General features: G+C 43.9%; 1 protein-coding gene across 3 annotated transcripts in view; it reads left to right on the forward strand.

Annotated features, from left to right (window-relative positions):
• CACNB1 (calcium voltage-gated channel auxiliary subunit beta 1) overlaps positions 1–23,445 on the forward strand; it is a 76,995-nt gene that overhangs the window by 42,739 nt on the left and 10,811 nt on the right. For all 3 annotated transcript variants that reach the window (XM_083379294.1, XM_083379295.1, XM_083379296.1), the window contains 4 exons: positions 15,486–15,608; positions 16,390–16,526; positions 20,229–20,305; positions 20,999–21,159. In XM_083379294.1, coding sequence (XP_083235420.1) covers positions 15,486–15,608; positions 16,390–16,526; positions 20,229–20,305; positions 20,999–21,159 — 498 coding nt within the window. The remainder of the gene's footprint in view (positions 1–15,485; positions 15,609–16,389; positions 16,527–20,228; positions 20,306–20,998; positions 21,160–23,445) is intronic.

A 23,445-nucleotide genomic window follows, 5' to 3' on the forward strand; every position in this document is an offset into this window, starting at 1 on the left:
GCTTGGTTCCGATGAAACTGGAGAATCCCTGGATGCCACTGCTGGGGGTGGAGGAGGCTGCCCGGGTTCGGCCGTAGTGGAAGCTAATGACAATAGCGGTGGAGGAGGTGGCGAGAGAGATGCTGGAGGTCTGCCGCATCTCCATCAGCCTCCGCCTCCCCCACAGAAACAAATCCCTGTGCCGGCCCCCATGGCAGCAGTGAGCCCCAAGGACTGGGCAATTGCTCCGCTGGTGGTGGCTGCTGTTGGGACAGCCTAATGTGCTTGCCGAGACGCTGGAGCATCTTTGGCAGCTTTGGCGGCAGGAGTAGCAACGCCTGCCAGTTGGGCGGAAGAAACAGGAAGGCTGGCGGTGGCAGCAGCTGCTGTTGAGGCAGCTTAGTGCCCTTGCTGAGATACTGGAGGTGTTCAGGCCCGGCAGAGCCGCAGCACTCCCAGCTTTGGCAGCAGGAGTAGCAACGCCTGCCTGCCAGGCGGAAGAAACAGGAAGGCAGCAGCGGTGGGGTGTCCGGTAGGCAGTACTCAGCAAGTGGGCATGGCCGATGCACCGGCAGCTCCCACCCCTCCAAATACCAGGCGCTGCTGCCTGGACACACCACTGCTTCTGCCGCCACAGCCGCCAAATATGGGGAACACGGCAGCTCTGCCAGGCCTGGACCACCTCCAGTATCTCAGCAAGGGCACTAAGCTGTCTCAACAGCAGCCACCACTGCTGCCACCAACCTTCCTGTTTCTTCTGCCCAGCAGGCAGGCATTGCTACTCCTGCCGCCAAAGCCACCAAAGCCACTCCAGCGTCTCGGCGAGTGCACTAGGCCGCCCCAACAGCAGCAGATGCTGGTGGAGTGATTGCCCGGTCCTTGGGGCTTGCTGCTGCCATGTGGGCCGGCATGGGGATTTGTTTGTACAGGGGAGGCGGAGGCTGACGGAGATGCAGCAGACCTCCAGCGTCTCTCTTGCCGCCTCCTCCACCGCTACTGTCATTAGCTTCTGCTACAGCCGAACCCGGGTAGCCTCCTCCACCCCCAGCAGTGGCATCCAGGGATTCTCCGGTTTCATCGGAACCAAGCAGCAAGTGTAAAAGTTAGCAGTAGCAGCACTAGCGGTAGCGGTTTTAATCGGTCCCTTCATTGCCAAGCATCCCCATGGAAGTCAATGGAGGCGCCGTGGCTGGCCTTTTGAGTTGGTGAGTGAATGAGAGCGAGAGAGAAGCATTTTCGAGCAAAGTGTGAGTGAATGAGAGTGTGAAAGAGGCGTTTTAGAGCAAAATGTGAGAGAATGAGACAGCGAGAGAGAAGCTTTTCCAAGAAAAGGCGAGTGAATGAGAGCGGAGGGGGCAGGGCAGGTGCATGTCTCGCTTTAGGCTCCACACTTCTGTCAAGCCTCTTGTTCTGTGCATGCGCGCCTATGCGCACCCATTTTTTGCGGCTCCCAGATTTTCCTTTTGTGAGGGAACCAGTTCCGAGTGGCTCTTTCACTGTTTCAGGTTGCCGACCCCTGCCCTATTGTAAGCCAGATTAATTTATTATACTTTAAGTTATTTCATTCTCTTGATCTTTATGGTAGAAGAAAGCTAATATGCTTTGAAAAATTAGTTTCAGAGAACCTTCTGTGTTCATGCAACATATTTAACCAAGTCAGTTACACATCTGTCAACTACTAACATATTAAATATGGTTCATTTGTTGATTGTTTTGTTTTGCTTTTAGCATGTTTTATAAACCCAGACTGTTTGGTTAATATATTGTGCAAATCCAAAAATTGGATTAATTCATGAACCACATTCTACATACTATTTGAACATTGTTTAGATTTCCTTATTTAATTAAATTAGGCTGGTATAGCTAACAGGCAAATACCTTTTTGGCAACGGCCTCTGAGCTATGGAACTTACTCCCCAAAGCCTTCCTTTTTGTACAGCAGTTACACCCATTCAGGGATCCTGAGACCCTATTTATAGTCATTCATACCTTGACTGTTCATGCTTCAACTATTGCAACACATTCTATGTAGGACTAGCCTTGAAGACCATTGGAAGCTACAATTGTTCCAGAATGCAGCAGCACAAATAATTATAGATGTCACTGTTTTGCAAGCCACACTGGATTTATGTAAACTTCTAGGTACAATTCAAGATGCTAGTTATCATCTATTAAGCTCTTTAAGGAACAAGGCAGATTATATTCAAGACTACTGAATTCTTACTTTGACAGATTCTGATTATGTCTGTCCTTTTTACAAGATCCAGCATAGTCATACTTCTAGTCCTCTTCATCAAACAATGCATGTAATGGGACCCAGTTTTTGTTGTGATACTTGCCTTTTGGAATACTTGCCTTTTGCTGTGACTTTAAACTGTTCCTCTGGGTTTTTTTAAAATTTTAAAATATTATTATCTTTTAAAGGGAAAAAAGATGACATCAAGCTGTCAGATTTTAAATACCAGAATACCTTGATTTTCTATTTACACTGAACAATACGCTCCTCAAACATATTAATCTCTGCACTACTCTAGCAGTTCTCAAAAAAATGTTTGTTTTTCACTAACAGTTAACTCATATATCTCCTATGGGATGATCAAATAACACACACACACACACACACACCCAAGGTGGGAAATATGAAACAGGCACTTGAGGTCATGCCATATGAGGACAGGCTGAAGAAACCTGGGAGGTTCAATATGGAGAGAAGAAGAGAGGAGAGACGTCAAATTCTAATACATGAAAGAAAGACATTGATTCCCATTACTGCAGAAATTATGGCCAGAAATAATGAATACAAGTTGAAGTTACCTAGATTTTACTTAACTACAATGGGAAACTTCCTGTTGGTAATATCTATATATTTCCCATGTATGGGACTATATAAAGAAAAAACATATGAATTTTCTGTAAGGTGCTTTTTTGGAGTGGTCTCCTCTACAATTATATAGTCTTCTCTCATTCCTTGCTGTCATGCAGTTGGAACCATACCCTTTCCCCCTGGATCGTACTGTGCAGATAACCTGAAAGAATAGCTACTTTCTGGACTCTGAGGTATATGCAAATCACTACAAACTTCCACTTGGTTGGATGATCTTCCTTAGTTAGGCTTCAGAAAAGTTCCAAACCAATTTATGCAGGCACAAAAATGCCTCATGGCTGGCTCAGCTCAATTCACTAGATTCAGTTAAAATGAGTTGGAGACATTCATAGTTCAGTGCATGGATCCAGCCATTGTTTTAGGATATGATCCCACAATTGTTATCCCATTGCTCCATGTTAAAGCAGGGCTGTTTTTCTCATAGAACGCTCAGAACGGAGTTCCGGGACCTTTTTTGGATGGAACCTTGTAGGGTAGGCAAGGTGGGTTGTATGACGTGTGTGAGTTCCGGCACCTTTTTCTTTTACAAAAAAAGCACTGTGTTAAAGTATAGCAATTCTTATAAAACCAATCAATTCATATAACTACTCCAAAAAGGCTCTAAACGGCTATATCACTTGCAAGTAAGCAAGATCCAACTTATAAAGAACCTATAACCTGATTTTTAGTAGGACATCAGGATCTGGGTTATCACTCAGGGCTTTTCCACTTTTTTCAGAATTCTATTGATGCTTTATCTTATCATATACATAACCTGCACTAAATCATCCAAATGATTCTTCCAGATGAAAGATTCCATGTAACTCAATATTATATCATATATGATATATTATTACCTATTCTTTTCCAAAATATATGGTGTAATTTTCTATAAAATCTAGTAAAAAGCTAGCTTTCTCATACACCTTGTGACTTATTGGGGGCATTTAGAAGTGGGCACCATCTTGCTGATGTGAAATAAGCAACATTTCATGTATTAAAGTTTATGTTCCTAAAAGACTAATCTGGAGGGCTGCATCACAGAACTGCAGGAAGTGGTAGACGGGCCAAATGTTGTAGGTTCAACATTTTTTTCTCTTGATTGCGTCCCCTCTGTTTTGTAGAATGGGGAAAGCACTCCTTATTTTTATCAGAGTTAATCTCATACTTTCTCACATGCTTTGTCAGTCCATTTTGTTTGTCTGTTTTGCAAACAGTATTTGAAAATAGGCTAAGGATATATTACAATCGGTAACAAAATGAAGATACCACCTACGTTTTGTATCTAATTGATTAAAGGATCATGAAGATTGTATTTTCTGTGATACTATTTTCTTGTATTTTCTTGCCTGCAGTTGTATGGCTTTTTACCTCTCTTGTTTATCCCAGCCTTACATTCTACAGATTGTTTATTATCTTATCTAAATGGTTATTTTTTGCATACTATTATGCTATTGAACCAGTGTAATGTGATAATAAAGATGTGGGATTGAGATGTGGGAAAGCCAAGTTCAATTTTTACTCAACAAAGATGTTACTAAGTGATTTTGAACCAATCATTCTCTCTCAGCCAAACTTTTCAGGGCTATGAAGATAAACTGAAGGGATATGCCACTTTGAACTTGCAAAAAGATCTGTTCAGTTACAGATTTTCATAGTAATCTCAAGTTTAAATGTAATACCTGGGTCTTCTAACTTCCACTTCAAAGAGATTGGCCCAAATCTAGGCAGTTTCCACATTCTTTGCAACGAGCTTCATCCCATCTACCATTACAAATCCCTGGCTGGCCAGTCATCTGCAAATTTATTAGGCTAATTGCATGGTGACGCTTTATCAATTCAGGAGGTGGATGAATAGCTTTAGTAATATTTCTTATTAATTGAAATGGCTAAAGCAAAGCTACAAAAAACATGAACCTTTGCTGCAGATTGGCACAGTACCAAGTCTTGTCTCAGCACCTGTTCACCACAGGTATTTCACAGTTGCTATTTTCCAAGCACCAACCATGAATAGCAGATCCTGCTCACAATAACTACAGAAAGTAGCCTGAGAAGGATTAAAGAAAACTATTGTTGATCTATCAGCAGCATGCCTTAAAACAGCAATTGGAACTCTGTACAATACTTAATTATGTTTGGAAAAAAAATAAAAACTCAGACAATAAGAGCTGCTATTTCTCTATACCATTTGTTATTGGACTGATGTTTTTAAAACAAACAAACAGTAAATATTAAGAAAGAAAGAAGCAACCAGATTAGTTGGCTCAAAGGAAAATATGATTTACAACAGTGTTTTTCAAGTTGGCAACTTTTAAGATGTGTAGACTTCAACTCCCAGAAACCAACATGCTTCTGGGAGTTGAAGTCCACGTATTTTAAAGTTGTCAAGTTTGAAAAACACTAATCTAAAAAAATAGGTTCTCAGATTTGTTCTTGGGTTTGCAATGGTGACTGATAACTTGCATGGGTATCAGTCTGAAATTTTCTTGATATGATATGATATTGAAGCAGTGCCTCTATTTTTGTGGGAGGAGGGAGGTGGAGGGAGCTTCTGGCCAGCTTTGTCTGGACTCAGAAACTAGACAAGGTTGGGACCTGCTCTGTACAAGAATGGGAGATCTCCAAGGAATATAAAGCCTATAAAGTACCCTAAGAATTCAAACAAACATCTTGGAGGTAAGTGAGGTTCCAGACAGTTGCCAAGAAACATGCATAGAGTTGGCCAGGAAGTCAACCAGAGTTGTGGTTTTATCATTTGGAGGAGATTTAGGACATCACTTGAAGGGATTAAAGATTCAGATTTTCAATTTGTTGTTTCTAGAAATTTGTTGCTTTAATGGAATTTATCTTGATTAAGTGTGAATGATTCGTTTTTAAAAATTTGTTTATAGATATGAGATAAGACATGAGAAAAAGAGTTTTAAAGAAAATGACAAGTTATTGGGCAAAATGCAGAAAAGAATTATGAAAATGATTTACTTGTTTAAAGTGTATTGGCATAGGCATCGGTATGCACTCTTAATGGATTCTTGCTCATTAAGATTGAAAGCTGAGATTTCGCTATTTGACAATAGATAAAAGATGAAATGTAGGATGAAGAGAGTTTTGGTTGAAATATTAGAGAAGTATTAAGATATTGAAAATGTTTATACTTGTCTTAATGAAGGCGGAAGTTATTTCTTCCTATTTTTTTTCCTTCTTTTTTCTGTTTTATACCGGTATGTATTTCCCCCATTTTTCTTTCTTACCTATGTATCTGATGGCAGTCTTTCCAGCAGATTTCTGTTAGGTTCCTGTTCATGACAGCAATTCATGACAACAAGTATCCTTATCGTAAACTATCAGATTTCTAAAAAGGAGGCTCCCTTTGGCTGCAGCCTCATGATTTTGACAGATGCAATTAGCTAATGAAGTCTCCCAGTCTCCTTCTGTTTCAGCTTTTGGCGGATCCTGTTGCTGCCTTCTTGCAATTAGGATGTCTAGAAGCATTTAGGCAACTGGGCTGGTCCAGCTTTTTTGCTGCCAGGATGATCTAGGAGAAAGAACTGAGTAGGAGTGAAGGGCACCCAGAACATTCCTAGCTTTCTGCTTGGGCTTCAAGCCAAAAGTTTCATCCTTTGCTTCTCTCAGCAGGTTTTGTAGCTGTTTGTTGACTACAGTTTCAGATTAACCCTGGGGCCCCATAGGCAGTGGTGGGATTCAGCTGGTTCGCACCACTTCAGCAGAACCGGTAGCTACTTTTTTGTTGCATGGACTTCCGGAAGCAGCATCCACACAGAGAACTGGTTCTTCACATATTTGAATCCCACCACTGCCCATAGGGGTCTGAAAAGTCTTGGCATCAGGTGTGCTTTGCACTAAGAATGATGGTGTACTTTCTTACCTGTTTTTTTTGCTACTTGGCCTCCGGGATGAGGAGAGCTCAAGTGTTGTTTTTCATTTTTATGTAGCATCAAACTAATTAACAACCTGAAAAAGCAGATACAAAACAATTACATTTTAAAATATGGAACAATATTTATATATCCACCCACCTATCATGATTCAAAAGGATTAGCAATGTTGAAAAAATAACTCTTTACTACCAAAATTCACCAAATAACTGAGGAAAATGTCTGGAAATATATCTCATAATCAAAACAACTGCAAGAAAATTGGAAAGGTTCCTAAAAGTTCAGTCCCATGGGCATTGTACACACCAATGCAGCTTATTCTACTAGTTAGCTATTATGACACAGTCAGCCAAATGTTTAGACTGGATTTGGCCATCTATCAAGTCCTTCCCGAGGACCTGGGACAGGCAGACATTTTTCATGGTGTTAGTGGTATGTTGTGAGATGTAAGCTGTTGCAAGTAAAGCTGTCTTTTGCAATTGACTGGTGGTGATTTTATCAATGCCAATGGTGGTGGTGCTCCAAATATTTTGAGGTCAAGGAGCCTATTACTATTGGTACTATCTTTGCTTTCTTCTGTCACAGACATTCTATTTCTATTGACAGGTCTTTGTATTTTGTGATTTTCTCCACTTCTTTCTCTTTTACAGGTAGTCCTTGGTTTATGATCCTGCTTGGGCCTAGAATTTCCATTGTTAAGTTGGTGCAGTCATAGGTTGAGTCATCATGTCACCAAACTCAATTTTACAACCATTTTTGTAGTGATCACAAAGTAAATCACCATGATTATTAAACAAGTCATATGGTCATTGGACAAATCCAGCTTTCCCAATTTTCATTTTTTTGCCAGAAATTGGCTATGAACATTGCAAATTGGATGCTGCCACCAGTCATAAATGTGAATTAATTGCCAAGCACCTGAATTATAATCATGTTTTGGTGGGGATGGTGAGATGGTTATAAGTGTGAGGACGGGTAGTAAATTACTTTTTCTGAGAGCGTTGAACTATGAACCATGATTCTGTAGTAAGTTGAGGACTTCCTGTATTTTGCTATTTCCACACTGTTTTGTCTTTCTTTTGGACAATTATTAAGTCTGTGTGTTATGTGGCAAGTCCTTGTCTGTTTGGATTCTAACGTTCCAGAACATTTTAGCTTCCTTATTTTTTATTATTTTGTCTGTTTTATGATCACACCTCTAGGCAAATGGCCTTTCTTGAAGACATTCTGATGCACCATTGTTGCTATTTTGTCATGCTGTTGTTTCTACTCAGTCTATGCCACAGGTCGGCAACCTGCGGCTCCGGAGCCGCATGTGGCTCTTTGAGCCGTCTCTTGCGGCTCCCAGCCGCCCGGTGCGCACGCACCTCTTCCAACGGGCAGTGGTACGCGCGCACATCTCCAAATGGAGAGTGGCACCGCCCGTTTGGAGAGGTACACGCGCACCTCCCCGAATGGGCGGAGGTGCGCGCGCACCTCCCCAAACCTTTGGAGAGGTGCGCGCGTACCTCCGCGCGAAGGGGCAGCGGTGCCGCTCTTTGAGGAAGCTGCCGCGGCCCGTCTGTGAAGCTGCCGAAAGCGGCAGCTTAGCAGACGGGCCGCGGCAGCTTCCTCAAAGAGCGGCGCCCCTGCCCATTCCGAGAGGTGCGCGCGCACCTCTCCGAACGACCGGAGTTGCGCGCGCACCTCCCCAAACCTTTGGGGAGGTGCGCGCGTACCTCCGCGCGAAGGGGCAGCGGTGCCGCTCTTTGAGGAAGCTGCCGCGGCCCGTCTGTGAAGCTGCCGAAAGCGGCAGCTTAGCAGACGGGCCGCGGCAGCTTCCTCAAAGAGCGGCGCCCCTGCCCATTCCGAGAGGTGCGCGTGCACCTCTCCAAACGACCGGAGTTGCGCGCGCACCTCCCCAAACCTTTGGGGAGGTGCGCGCGTACCTCCGCGCGAAGGGGCAGCGGTGCCGCTCTTTGAGGAAGCTGCCGCGGCCCGTCTGTGAAGCTGCCGAAAGCGGCAGCTTAGCAGACGGGCCGCGGCAGCTTCCTCAAAGAGCGGTGCCCCTGCCCATTCCGAGAGGTGCGCGCGCACCTCTCCGAACGACCGGAGTTGCGCGCGCACCTCCCCAAACCTTTGGGGAGGTGCGCGCGTACCTCCACGCTTTCGGCAGCTTCCTCAAAGAGCGGCGCCACTGCCCCTTCGCACGGAGGTACGCGCGCACCTCCCCAAAGGTTTGGGGAGGTGCGCGCGCAACTCCGGTCATTCGGAGAGGTGCGCGCGCACCTCTCGGAATGGGCAGGGGCGCCTCTCTTTTTGAGGAAGCTGAGACGGGCCGCGGCAGCTTCCTCAAAGAGCGGCACCGCTGCCCATTCGCGCGGAGGTACGCGCGCACCTCCGGTCGTTCGGAGAGGTGCGCGCGCACCTCTCGGAATGGGCAGGGGCGCCGCTCTTTGAGGAAGCTGCCACGGCCCGTCTGCAAAGCTGCCGAAAGCGGCAGCTTTGCAGACGGGCCATCGCCGTCGGGCAACCGGGAACCGGTTCCATCTCATTTTTAAAAAAAATGGCAGCCGCGTGCGTCCACGCATGCGCAAAAAACCTTTTTGCGCATGCGCGTGCATGGACACACGCACGCGGCTCCCTCTTTTTTTAATTTGTGATGGAACCGGTTCCCAGTGGCTCTTTTTCTTTTTTAGGTTGCCGACCCCTGGTCTATGCGATCCTCTTGCAGCAGCTATTATAACTAGATGTTATAACTATATATAACTATATAACTATAACTAGATGTTATAACAACTATAAAGCAGTTTTTTCAGCTCCTTTGCAGAGGTAGCATTTGCTGAATGTTGCTGTTTTTTCAACCTGATGTTGTACACATTTGTCCTTAAGGCTTAGTCTTGTACAGCCAGAATTAACTGCTCTATTTCTTCAATAATTATTATAAACATGCTGTGATGATTCCTTTAACGCCATCAAACATTAATATCTGCCTATCTCAGTTTCTTGGGAAAGACTTGATAGGTGAACAAAGATGTCAAATCCAGTCTGAACGTCTGGCTTACTGTGTGATGAACCAAAATAATAACAATAATGTATATTTTACTGACTTTAGTAATTTAGGCTATTCTTGCATATTATGAGGAAGGGCAGCATAATAGATAACTTTAATCAGACAAGGGGCACTTTTCTTAAAGGTAATTGCAGGAGAAATATACATATCTAGTGAATATGGCTGAAGCAAACAAGGGGTGATATCGGAAATGAATGGGAAAAAGACATTCTCTCTTACACACACACCCCTCTTCTGTCTTTCCTCTGTGGCAAACTGAGAAAATGACAAGTATTTCTTACCACAAATTAGCACTCATTACCTGTAGTAAGCTTATATTGAGAAGATGAAGGCTGGGGAATTCTGGAAGCTGAGGTCCACATATCTTAAAGTTGCCAAGATTGAAGAACTGTGTAGTGTATGCTGGGCTGGCATTCACGTGTAGCAGCTGCATCAGAAAGCGCGGAGCTGGACAGCTCCTTGCAGGAACTACGTTCGGCGGGAAAGCTGGATTTAAAGGGATTGGCCGCCTGGCTGGTGGGAAACCAGGGTTCAAACCTATTGGTCAGGCATTCACCTGGGCAAGTATAAAGCATGCCCAGGTAACCGTTGGCTGGCAGTTCAGACCACGCTACCACCAATAAAGATTATACACACACCTACGCCTGCGTCTCATCGATCTGCGAACCTGACGTAACAGTGGCAACAAAGGTGGGATTTTGTTTCGATTAGCGGTAAGACACCCGCAGTCAGCCACATCGCCAGGTAACTCGCCTGAAGTCGAAGCAGGACCGGTCGGATCGGACGTAATGGATCAGGTCGGTCAGGCTCCCGTTTTTAACATCGCTCAGCCAGAAGAGTGGGAAGCATTCGTGGGGCAGCTGGAATTCTTCATGAAGGTTAACCGCATTACTGAGGACAGCATGAAAGTTGCTGCACTGCTCAGTACTTGCGGAAAGGACATTTACAACCTGGCAGTGGGGTTGTGCTCGCCAACAGCCATTGGTGCTGTGACTTACAGTGACCTCATTGCCAAACTGAACCAACACTTCAACCCGCACATGTCGGAAGTAGCGTGGAGGTATCAGTTCATAAAAAGAGACCAGCAGCCGGGCGAATCAGCATCCGCATTCATAGCCACAGTCTGGCAGGTGGCTCGTCTATGCAACTTCAAAAATCTAGAGAATAGGCTGCGTGATCGAATCGTTTTCGGACTCAGGGACCGGAGGTTGCAGCAGAAATTGTTTGCCAAACCGAGCCTGACCCTCAAGATAGTACAGGAAGAAGTACTGGCCTGGGAGCTAGCAGAGAAACCAGAGATGGGCAAAGCCAGCCACAGCAGCCCGAGCACCACTGTTCATCAGACAAGCGGATCCAGAGGAAGCAGCGAGGACGGACTCGCGGCAGAGGTAGATGCGCTACACCTGAAGGCAAACCAACCATCGGGGCAGCGGGATAGCCCGAGGGGTCAATGGTCGGCAGCCACCGCCATCTGCCAGGAGAAGAAATGCTCCGGATGCAAGTGCGGCGGGTCTAAACAACGATATGCAGGGTGCAGAGGAAATCATAACCGAGCCACCTGCAAATTCAGGTCAGCCAAATGCAGAGCGTGCGGCAAGACGGGACACATCGCATCCATCTGCCGGAGCTGAAACCGCGACAATCTGCACGAGGTGGATGCCGAAATTCACCTGCCAACAGGTACTGGGGCTCCGAATCATATTGCGCCCATCAGCTACACCAAGAGCAGAAGGGCAGTTTGTAACACGGGGGCTCGCCAATTCCTCACCCTCCAAAATCAAGCTAGATGTGCATCTTCAAGGGGTTCCCTGTAAAATGGAGCTGGACTCCAGCTCATCAGTCTCTGTCATTTTTTTCGAGACTTATAAGTTAATTTGCAGCCGGAGCGGCCAGCGGGTTCCCTTGAGGTCATCTAGCATCACCCTAACCAATTTTCAGAACACCGCAATACAAGTCCGGGGGGAGGCTACCTTTTCTGTGTGGTACAGGGAGTTCCAGGGGCCCTTGGACATCCTATTGGTCAAGGGACAAAGGACCAGCCTGTTAGGGTTAAACTGGTTTCAAGCGCTGGGAATCCGCATTATTGGAATCCACTAGACCCAGGTTCTCAGCATCAAGTCCATGTGCAAGGCATTTGCAGACGTGTTTGATGAAACGCTGGGCAAATACACGGGACCACCAATCACGTTCAAATTAAACCCCAACATCCAGCCCATCCGAATCAAACCCTGGAGAATACCGTTCGCATTAAAACACAAAATTGAGCGGGAACTCAACAAGCTAGTCACGCAGGGAGTTTTGCAGCTGGTCGAGGGAGCTGAGGGGGAACCCCCCATTGTGACACCACTCAGAGCAAACGGCAAGGTGAGGATCTGCGCTGATTATAAATGCACAATCAATAAAGCATTAAACCCTCACGTGTACCCAGTGCCCACGGTCAGCAGCATCCTCGCATCGCTCCAGGGAGGTGCTATCTTCACCAAACTGGACCTCGCTCAGGCTTATCTGCAACTCCCGGTCAACCCAGAGACCGCCGATACACAGACTATAGTAACCCACAAGGGGGCGTTCCGGGTAGACCGGTCGCAGTTCGGAGATAGCATAGCTGCAGGCATCTTTCAGGAGCGAACGCTTAAGGGTATACCAGGGGTATGCCCGTACTTCAAAGATGTTCTCATTGCAGGAGACTCTGAGGAGATTCTGGTAGAATGAATGCAGACTGTTTTAGGGAGATTTCGTGCTGCTGGCCTCAAGCTCAAAAGGGAAAAGTGCAGCATTGGGGTGCCAGAAACGGAATTTTTGGGGTTTAGAATTGATGCTAAGGGGGTTCACCCCACAGCATCTAAGGTGCAAGCAATCAAGGAGGCTCCCACGCCTAAAAATAAGGCGGAGCTGCAAGCTTTTCTGGGGTTACTCAATTTCTATCATGCCTTTTTACCCCACAAAGCATCCATTGCTGAACCTTTGCACAGACTACTGGACAAGCACACCACGTGGAACTGGACCAAGGTACATGACACCAGTTTCCAGGCCCTAAAAGATCTGCTAACAAGCAATGCCACAATCACTCGTTTCATAGAAAACAAACCAATTTGCATTGCATGTGATGCATCCCCTTATGGGGTGGGGGCTGTGTTAAGCCACTTAGAGGGGGATGGCAAACAAGTCCTTATTGCATATTACTCCGTGACATTGTCTGGGGCCGAGCGTAACTATGCCCAAATAGACAAGGAAGCCCAGGCAATAGTTGCTGGAATGAAGAAATTCCATGACTATTTGTATGGTAGGAATTGCACCATTTTCACAGACCATAAACCATTACTAGGCCTGTTTACAACAGACAAGCAGACCCCGCAAATCACCCAGAATGCTCCGATGGTCAATTTTTCTATTGGCTTACTCGTGCAAATTAGTGCACAAGCCGGGCAAGGAAATGGGCCATGCTGACGGTCTAAGCAGACTTCCTTTAAACCACACAGAACCAGATCCTGCACCAGCAGCCCAAATATTAGCCATCCAGGGACATTGCAGCCAAAACACCAACAGACAAGATCTTGAGTAGGGTCCAGATGTGGGTAAACACGGGGTGGCAAGACAAATCCCCAGGGCCAGAATTCATGGCATTCTTCACCAGGAGGCACGAATTGTCCATACACAAGGGTTGCCTGTTGTGGGGATGCCGGGTTATCATACCAGAGGAACTGAGAGACAGGGTCATTCACTCACTACACGAGGGTCACCCAAGGGTGGTATGAATGAAGGCGTTGGCAAGGAGCTACCTGTGGTGGCCGGGCCTTGACAAGGACATTGAGGGACAGGTAGCTGGTTGCTACACCTGCCAAAGATCTCGGCCAGAACCGCCTCATGCCCCAGTCCACAAGTGGGAGGAAACCCACACACCCTGGTCCCAAGTCCACATTGACTATGCAGGTCCTGTTCATGGCCAATCATTCTTGGTAGTGGTGGACAGCCACTCCAAATGGTTGGAGGCGGTACCTGTGAGTAGCATGACCACAACAGGGACTGTCCAGGCGCTCAGGGGACTCTTTGCCACACATGGCCTCCCCGATGTATTGGTCTCTGATAACGGTTCACAATTTACTTCCTCGGAATTCCAGGCGTTCCTGAAGACCAATAGAATTAGACATGTCACATCCGCTCCCTTTCACCCTTCGACCAATGGCTTGGCTGAACGCATGGTGCACACCACAAAGGACACACTGAAGTGCATCATCCAAGGGGACTGGAAACAATGGTTGGCCAAGTTCTTACTAAACCAACACACCACACCCTGCACCTCTACTGGAAAAAGCCCAGCAGAACTTCGGTGGGGCAGGTGTCTTATAACCACTCTTGACAGATTACACCCAGACAGAGTGGCAGCGGACGCTGAATACCCAAAGACCCTCAGAGAATTCTCTAAGAGGGACTCCATATGGGCAAGGCACTATGGCTCTGGTCATGTATGGGTGCAGGAGGAAGTGGTTGAGAGAACAGGCTCATTGTCATACATTGTAAGGGAGGAGACATGTTGACCAGCTCAAGCGACAGGCCCCTGAAAAAGTTGAAAAGGCCCCAGCCAGTAACAGCCAGGAGGAGATTCCCGGACCTGAACTCACTCAAAATGACAAAGGGGGCACTGAGGAAAGGGGAGTGGCTGCCAAATCTTTGTCGTGGGGACAATTCCTACCCCATCAACATCGGGACAATCATAACGGGGTCATGACACCTTCCACTGTACCAGGGAGCCCTCATAACTCCAGGTACAAGAAGGTCAGTCACAACGTCACACCTGGAACATCATCACCGGTACCTGGGGCTCACCACAACCTCAGGCCTAACAACTCAAGTTGCAACACCTCGCTGGTAGGGGGGAACCCCTGAGGCGATCTGGCTGGTCCCATAGGCCTCCTGCTTACCTCTCAGACTATGTGCAGACTTGAGGGGGGGCATGGGGGTTTTGGGGGGGCAATTTGTACATAGTTATGTGGGGGAAGAATTTGGAAATTATGAACTCATGGGGCATTGTCTATTCTTATGGGGGAAGGGGTGTAGTGTATGCTGGGCTGGCATTCACGTGTAGCAGCCGCATCAGGAAGCGCGGAGCTGGACAGCTCCGTGCAGGATCTATGTTCAGCGGGAAAGCCGGATTTAAAGGGATTGGCCACCTGGCCGGTGGGAAACCAGGGTTCAAACCTATTGGTCAGGCATTCACCTGGGCAAGTATAAAGCATGCCCAGGTAACCGTTGTCTGGCAGTTCAGACCACGCTACCACCAATAAAGATTATACACACACCTACGCCTGCGTCTCATCGATCCGCGAACCCGACTTAACAAACTGTGACATAGATGCTAGATTGATAGATGTGCAAAGTTAGTTTGAGGATTATATTTCTGTGCTACACAGATTACTGAGGTGAAGTTTTTTGATCTCAAGAAATCTGTTTCAGTCATTCAGTCCTCTGAGCTCTGGGATGTCAGTCTATTCTAGATAATCAATGGCAAAACCTATCTTTGCTGTTAGAAGTAACTCATTCATACCAGCATCTTCCTCTTATATGGCTATATAAACAATTTTATGTATTAGTTTTTAAACTGAGAAGTTGCATAATTTATTTTCCATGTTAGACAGTAGCTTCTGGATGCTCATCTCATCTCTGCTTCTCCATCAAAGTGTCTTTGTTTGTTGTTTTGTAGACCAAGCCAGTAGCATTTGCTGTGAGGACAAATGTGGGCTATAATCCTTCTCCCAATGATGATGTGCCAGTCCAAGGCATGTCTATTAGTTTTGAACCCAAAGACTTCCTTCATATCAAAGAGGTAAGATGTCCAGATGAGGTAGCAGAAACAATCTGATGAGGAAATGTAAGGGCTCACCCCAATCCCAATGGTTATAAAATGTACAGAGCAGGGTTTCTTAACCAATGGAACTTTTACTACTGGTCCTATCTACAGTAGTAATAATCTGGGTGGGGCATGACTCCCACCCTTAAATCAGGAAACAGAAAAAGAGAGTAAAATGAAGCAGAGGCATCAGTCTCCCATACAGCATGCAAAGAGAAGGAATAATTTGTACATTGGACTAAAGAGAACGTATGAGAGGTTTGATTTATGACTTAAGAAAACTGAGAGGTGCCAAATTAAATATAACCAATGTCTCTTTCTTGTCTCCTCTCTCCTTTTCATTATTTGAAATTATTTGTCATCTGGGCTTACACAAAATTGCTCCCACAGTAGGAAGCGCTGCTTCAGCCCTATTAGATCTCATTTTATAGTTGTCAGTATAATTAATAGTATTAATGCATCTTTTATGTTCTTAAAACTTATGGTACTTGATCAATACAGAAAAAGATTTTTGTGAACATGTACAACATATGTCTAACACACATACATACACTATATCCTTGTTAGAGAAAGTAGACATTTGATGTTTAGCTAAGGGGAGACCCAGAGTGATTAGTGGGTTTATGATATGAAAATTTGAAAACCATAGTATTTATCAATGGGTAACAAGGAGCAACCCAGAATGGCTCTCCTCTCTCTTTTCCACCTCATTCATTTTATGTGTTTTATATATTTGTTTCTGTTTTCTCTGCTACAGAAATACAACAATGATTGGTGGATTGGACGTCTGGTCAAAGAAGGTTGTGAAGTGGGCTTCATCCCAAGCCCGGTCAAACTGGAGAACATGAGGATGCAACAGGAACTAAAGATGAGACAACATCGGCTTAGCTCAAGGTGAGATAGGATGAGACTGGATGGAGGAGAAGGAGGAACTAAAAGTTTTGCTTTTAGAAAAGCTAAATCCTTGGTGTTTTATCTGATCAAGAAAAACCTATTGTCTTTCACTGTTTTTCAATTTTATCCATAACCATTTGTTACTCCTGACTTATGTTAGCTGAAGCTGAAAGTACTGTTAATAGAATCCAAGAATATCTGGAAGGCTGCAAGTCCACTATCTCTGAACTAAAGGCCCAGGGAAGTTCTACACCTGATAACTTTAGAAATGTTTTTGACCTCAGTCTGTTAGCAATTTAGCAATTCAGTGTGCTGCCCTGCTCCCCTCCCCATTATTGCACATACAGCAAGAGTCTACAGTCAAACCCCCCCAACAGGTTCTCATAAAGCACCCCCATTGCACACGTCTGGATTCTGAGCTCAGAAGGGCAAGTAACTGAATCCCATAGGCACACAAAACCAGGAAAGTAGTCCATGAGTCAGACAGATCAGAATACACAGCATGAGCACACAAGGCACAGAACTTGGCATGTTGCTCCAGCAATGGAGGGCAGGATTAAATAGGCAACACCAGTGCAGCCCTTCATGAGAGGCAAGGTTGCGTCCTCACGAGTAGTCTAGATGACCAGCATTGTGCCTGTCTCCTCTCTGCTCTATGTGTCATTGGATTGGGAGGAGGTGTGAACTCCGTTCCTCCTCATTGCTAATGGGTAGCAGCTGCTCCCAGTCACACCCAGAGCCTCCTGGCCAACTTGCTGCAGCTGTGGCTCACCTCCCTCAGCCTCAGCCTGTCATTAGTCCAATCGACCAAGCTGAGGCAGCTCTGTCAGGCTAGTGCTCTCTGAGCCCTGATCCTGACCAATACTCAGCTCCGTGCTTTCCTCTGCCAACTCAAACTTCCCCTCCTGCCTCTGAACCTGCATCCAGAGAGAGGTGGGGGGGAATCCATGAGACTCAGAATTCTAAAGTAGAATAATTTTTTGAAGGTGTTAGGGTGGGAATGTTCCTAGTGTTTCTCCACCTGTTCTATTACCTGCTTCTAATCATATGGGAAAGCAAAAGACTGGAAGGGCACTTGGCCTAACTTAATACAGGAGTGGTTTTTATAATTATAACTGCAGATTATATACACACACATGTGAGTTAAAAATAGCAATGAGATAAGGCTGAGACAATCTTAATTAATTTATCTTACTATTTGCCCTTGCAGGTGAGTATAAGCTTCTTGAACTTTTAGATTTTCCATCAGTAGGCAAGACTAATTTCAAATTTCCTGACAAAGGCTTTGGAGAACAAAGTACTAGAGATGCCACAGGGGGGGTAATCAGACACATATTATGTATCAGTTTTTTTTCAAACTTGACAATTTTAAGATGTGTGGACTTAAACTCCCAGAATTCCTCAGGCAACATGGGAGTTCATCCACACATCTTATAGGATCCAATCTTGGTCGGTCACCAGAACCAGAGGTTTAGTCTTCCGAGCTTTCAGACTTATGCTGGAACCCATCCTCAGGCAACTTCTCTCTCACCAGAATGTGTGTGACACCTGTGTGACAGACATTCCCTGAGAATGGGCTCCAGCATCAGTCCAAAAGCTTGCAAGACTAAATCTCTGTTCCCAGTGACCAACTCAGATTGGATCATGCAACATTATTCTTGGACACATATATTTGCCTTCACACATCTTAAAATTGTTAGGTTTGTAAAACTGCAATATAGAGAGATTGGGTTGAAGATTGGTTGGACAGATGTATAGAAATAGTTAAATGTGAAAAGTGCCCTTATAGTAGTTATATTTGAAGAATTTAGTTATTTTACTCTTCCTGGAAATTCAGGATACTGTAATTTTTTTTAATGAAGTTATTTATTTACTTAGTAAATTTCTATAGTGCCCATCTCACCAAGTGACTCTGGGCAAGTTATATATGCACTCAAATCATAGCACCAAACATATTATTCCAACAACATCAACCCTATCCTATAAATATAAAATTATTCATATGGTGTCATTTGTGTCAATTTATATCATGTGGATAATTGCATAATTGAACAAATGATGTAAATATTTTTGAACAATCGATGTTAACAAAACTGAAGGATACAGTAGAAAGGAAGACAAGTTGAGGAAAGGAAAGAGGTTGCACTACTTTTGTTTTGGCCATTAGAGAGTCCTATTTAGCATCTTCTACAAAACATTCTCCATCAATGATTCAGCTTGGTTTTCCTAAAAATGGCCTTGCATGACCCAGTAGAAGGATGACCCAGTATGTTAGAAATACTGATCTGACATATTTTGAGGGCAGTGATTGAGGAAAACTGGTTTAAACAAAAACAAATTTCTTTAAATTTTGAAAACTACATTGAGTCATACAATTTTAAGAAAAAAATAGCTTGTACAACCTTAGAACAGAGTTAAAAATATAGAGCTTATAACTTCTCTCAGTAGAAACTGCAAAACTACAAAATAAGGATTTTTTTAAAAAAAAATATTTTCAACAATGGCATTTTTAGGAAGGAAACAAAAGAGGCAAGAGAGCAATCAGCACAGTGTAATCAAATTCATCCCTTTTTATAAGCATGCAAGATCAATATGTGTACAAGAGATCTAACTGCCTTCTGCCTTCTTGTCTTTTTTAAACCTCTTCTCTTCTGGGCATCACTGATAACCAATATCTCATCTGAGGGTTAAATCTTATTAAATATAGTGTTCTTATGAGATGTCTTCCTTTTCAAATGAAATTAAACAAGATCTTGCAGCTGAGTCTGCTCATGTGTGGGGCCACCTTTGAAAAACTGTTTTAGTTACCCATGTCATTATGCAAAACTGTACAGTAGCACCTGGCGCCTGCAAATGATGTCAATCACTGTTTTAGAGTACAAGGTGGGTGTCAGTTTCATCTTTCTTGCTACCATCAAGTGTTTCAGGGAATAAAATTGTCACGCGCCTCATTAATCTTTAGCCTCATTAAACTTCATTGTACATTATGGATCTTAAAATCCCTCAGACATTCATGCGTCCATTCTATGGCTGCCCATCATATGTGCTGCAATTCTGAATGGCTCACAACCAAAGTAAAAACACTGAAAATATCCAGCAAACATAACACGTCTTGAGAGACACTGCAGAATCCTTCACACGATCTAACTCCTCTTTTAAAATACATGCAAAAGATAATCTCTCCTTACAATATTTCAAATGTATTTAATTCTCATGACTCCTAATCCTTTAATTACTGGATCCATTTTCCTGCAAGTCCTTCTTCTAATGAAGAATTTTTAGCAATCTGCAAACTTTAATTATTAGTAGAGCATCTTTCTTGGAAGCTGAATATGGTTACCAAATGTTTTATATCTATATTCAAAGTATGCCTTAAATTTCACAAAATATTATCACATTAGATTTAGAGAGCCACCTGATTCCAAAATATACTGAAAAGACAGGAAATAGATGAACTTGTGTTGCAAGTAATAGTTATCCAAGGGAAGCCTATCAGGCAGCATAAATAGGCAATTAAATAATGTTATTCTGCAGCAATGTTTGTCCAAGAATCAGAAAATTTAGCTGAATGAAGAAGTTGATTTTCTAGTGAGTAAAGTTGGCAAGGTTGGGCCTTATGGTGATTCTCCTGTGCTATGGCTGATTTTTCCACAATCTCATCTTTCCACATTTTATTTTAATGGTTTGTTTTTATTTTTGCAGTAAATCAGGAGACAACTCCACTTCCAGCCTGGGAGATGTGGTGACAGGTCCCCGGAGACCCACCCCACCTGCTAGTGGTAAGGCATCTCCTTCTCAGAGACAATGGCTTTCACTGTTTTTCTACTTTCACCCTAGGTGAAAAGTCCTGCATCTCTCCTTACTGAGAATGAGAAAAGTCTGAAGCATCAGGAAGACCTGACTCTTTATGGGGGATGTTAGGCATTCAGCAAAATGAGATTCCATGGGAATTCTATGTTCGAATATCCCCTACATTTATATCTCACCTTCTGCCCAAAAGCCTTTATGCTCATCAATGTGCATTTCAAACGTATATTAGCCCAGCCTTCTTTCTAGGATGCTAGGTGTTCTGTTCTTTTTTTCCTCTTAACAATAAAAAATTGCATTTGCAAATAACAAAAAATTTCATTTGCCTTTGCCTTGTCTAAAATAGTGTAGGTTGCCCTGCCTCTCCAGGACTCCCTCTCTATAAGTCATTGCTTATGAATAGAACCTGTCTGTGCTTAAGCCACTGCCATGGGATAATACTTTACGGAAACTGGAATTTCTACCCCATTTTTTCCTTGCATTCTTGCATTCTCTAAATTATTTTATTTTACTTTATTTTTTTCTTTCCTTTTAATTTATTTTACCTCCTGCTATTTCCAATACATACTGTCTCAGTTTGGTTATTGTTCTTGGGTTCCTTCTTTTTTTCTTTCTCTCTTCCCCTCCCCCACCTCTCATACCTTTTCACCTCATCCTTGTCCCAGGTACCTTGGAACTGACTAACTTAGCTTATGACCCAGATGCCCTTGATTTAGAGGAGGAGGAAGAGGCAGGAGCCGATGAGAGCCACCGCACCCCTAAAACTAGCGTTAGCAGTGTCACCACACCTCCCTCTACCACCAAGCGCATCCCCTTCTTTAAGAAGGTAACGGTGCCCCTGTTTACTTGCATCTGCTTGCTATGTCCTGATAAGATGCCTGCCTGTGTGTATAGGCTGTTTTTGTCAAGGTCAGGCCATTGTGTGGCTAGGATAGAGGTGACCAAAAAGCATGTTGGAGAGCTTATCTTGTCATTGATCATCCATTGGCAATAATGAATCTAGAGCATAAGTTATAGGAATGAATATGGTGATGGCCTTCAAACAGTAAGTGGCATATTAAATGCACAATCTCTTGGACAGCAGGTGCTGTTCATAACATTTGTAACATGTAAATATAGTACATAAGAATGGTATATTCGCGTGATCACACCTATTTTTCATCTGTATGAGCTAAAAGATGTATTGGCAGCTAGTTCATACTCATGTGTGGACCATATTGCAAGATGGATCCAACATATTATGTGTCCTTTCTCCTGTTCCTCCCTGCCTTACATATCATGACAATAAAATAATTGAAGGGTAAGAAAGAAATATTTCAGTCATCCAATTATTTTCTCAGTTCATCCCCCCCCCCGTATAAATCCTTGAAAACTGAAAATTCAAACCATTTTCTCACTGTGCAAGTGACATTCCCATTCACTCTTCCCTAAGATGATGAGCCTTCCCTGTGCTGATTATAGGAAGAGAACATATTCTCCATTTGCTCACCTAAGGAAAATTCCACCAGCAGAATCTTCTGATAGCAAATGGGTGAAATAATTCTGCAGTTCCTCACAATGTAGACATGGGATTAAAGCATCCTGTTGGTCGCAATCATTCCATAATAAGCATGAATACAGAATTTCTAATAGCTTTTCCTCTCCAGATAAAGAGAACATTCAGCATTTATCTGGAGAGGAAAAAACTATTGGAATATTTCATATTCATTCTGTTCGACCGATTAAAAATTTTGTGCAGTTCTGCACAAATATTATCTTCTTTTTGTACCTCTGAATATGAAATGGGGCTATTCAGAGCCTTCCTTAGAAAGTGGGAAGAAAATAACCTGGAGCCTAATTGTTGAAGCAATTCAAGATAAAGGTTGGGAAGTACTGCAAGACTAAATTACACGTCACATTAGTTTGCTATGAAGAAGAGGAAAGGGAGTGCTTAATTCTGTCTCTACTAGATGCCTTTCTCCAGAAATATCTTCCAAAGCTTTTCAGATGGAGGTGTAAATAGTTTGAGAAAGCACCTCCTTCTCTCTTGCAAGATTGAGTTGGATATACTACAAAGCTTATCCTGCACCTTTGTCCCTATATCAGCCATTTGATAATCCTATCCCATGGTCAGAATTGAGGTTTAACTCCTAGTTTGTGTGGGTTCTGGAACTGGAGGAAGAGGGATAAAATTTGCCTTAAGGAGCAAAAGAACTCTTCCATTGCCCTGTAGTATTATGGGGCTGCCATGAGTAAGAAGAGTAAGGAGAAGAGAGATCAAACTGGATGCTTGATGGAGGGTTGTTCTACACAACACTAGTAGGTGTGAGGATTAATTTATTGATACTGAAAAACAGCCAGTATCCTGCTTTCCTTGGCCCTAGGTTTTTTTTCTCCCCTTCCCTTCCTGTGCTGACCTATGCTTCTGCAAGTGTGAGCTGTCAGTAACACGCATGCCCTGTTTGTTTTTCTCTTGCCTGTCCCTTCTCCCATTCCCATATCCCTATCCCCACCCCACCATTAATGGCGATCACTGGACATAGCCAAGCAGAAGCAAAAATCGGTAAGTAAGCTTATGAAATATCACATCAAGTGAAGGTTTCCCAGAAATTTAATTACTGAGATTCTGGGTTCAGTTGTTGTCATTAGTCAAGGACCGCTTGTAATCCACAATATCAAGCTGTCCAAAGGCCTTCTGTTATGTCTGCCACCTGTTCTTTGAACAGGAGCTGCCAGTCCATGAGGTTCACAAATTGCACACTGTTTTCTGTTCTGCTTTCATCCAGGACAAGCAATGGAAAGTCCTCAGGACCTGGTGGCCATTGAACTCAGAGCTACTCAATCTTGCTAGGGTTGAGTTGAAGCCCATTTTTCCTCACCCAGATTCCAATAGCCTCCAGATACCAAGAACCTCTATAGCAATATTTGGTTGGCCAGAGATGGAGGTATAAAGCTATGTGCCATGAGTGTACTGATGATATCTTATGTCATGCCATCAGATTACTTCATTCAGCAGCTTCATGTAAATATTAAACCAAATGGAGAGAGTGCCAAACCCTAGGGATCCCCACAAAGTAGAGATTGAAGTTATGAGAATCTGGAAGCACAGGTTAAGTGATCAGGAGCAAACCTA

The sequence above is a fragment of the Vipera ursinii genome (genome assembly GCF_947247035.1).
Source record: "Vipera ursinii genome assembly, chromosome: Z".
NCBI classification, from domain to species: domain Eukaryota; kingdom Metazoa; phylum Chordata; class Lepidosauria; order Squamata; family Viperidae; genus Vipera; species Vipera ursinii.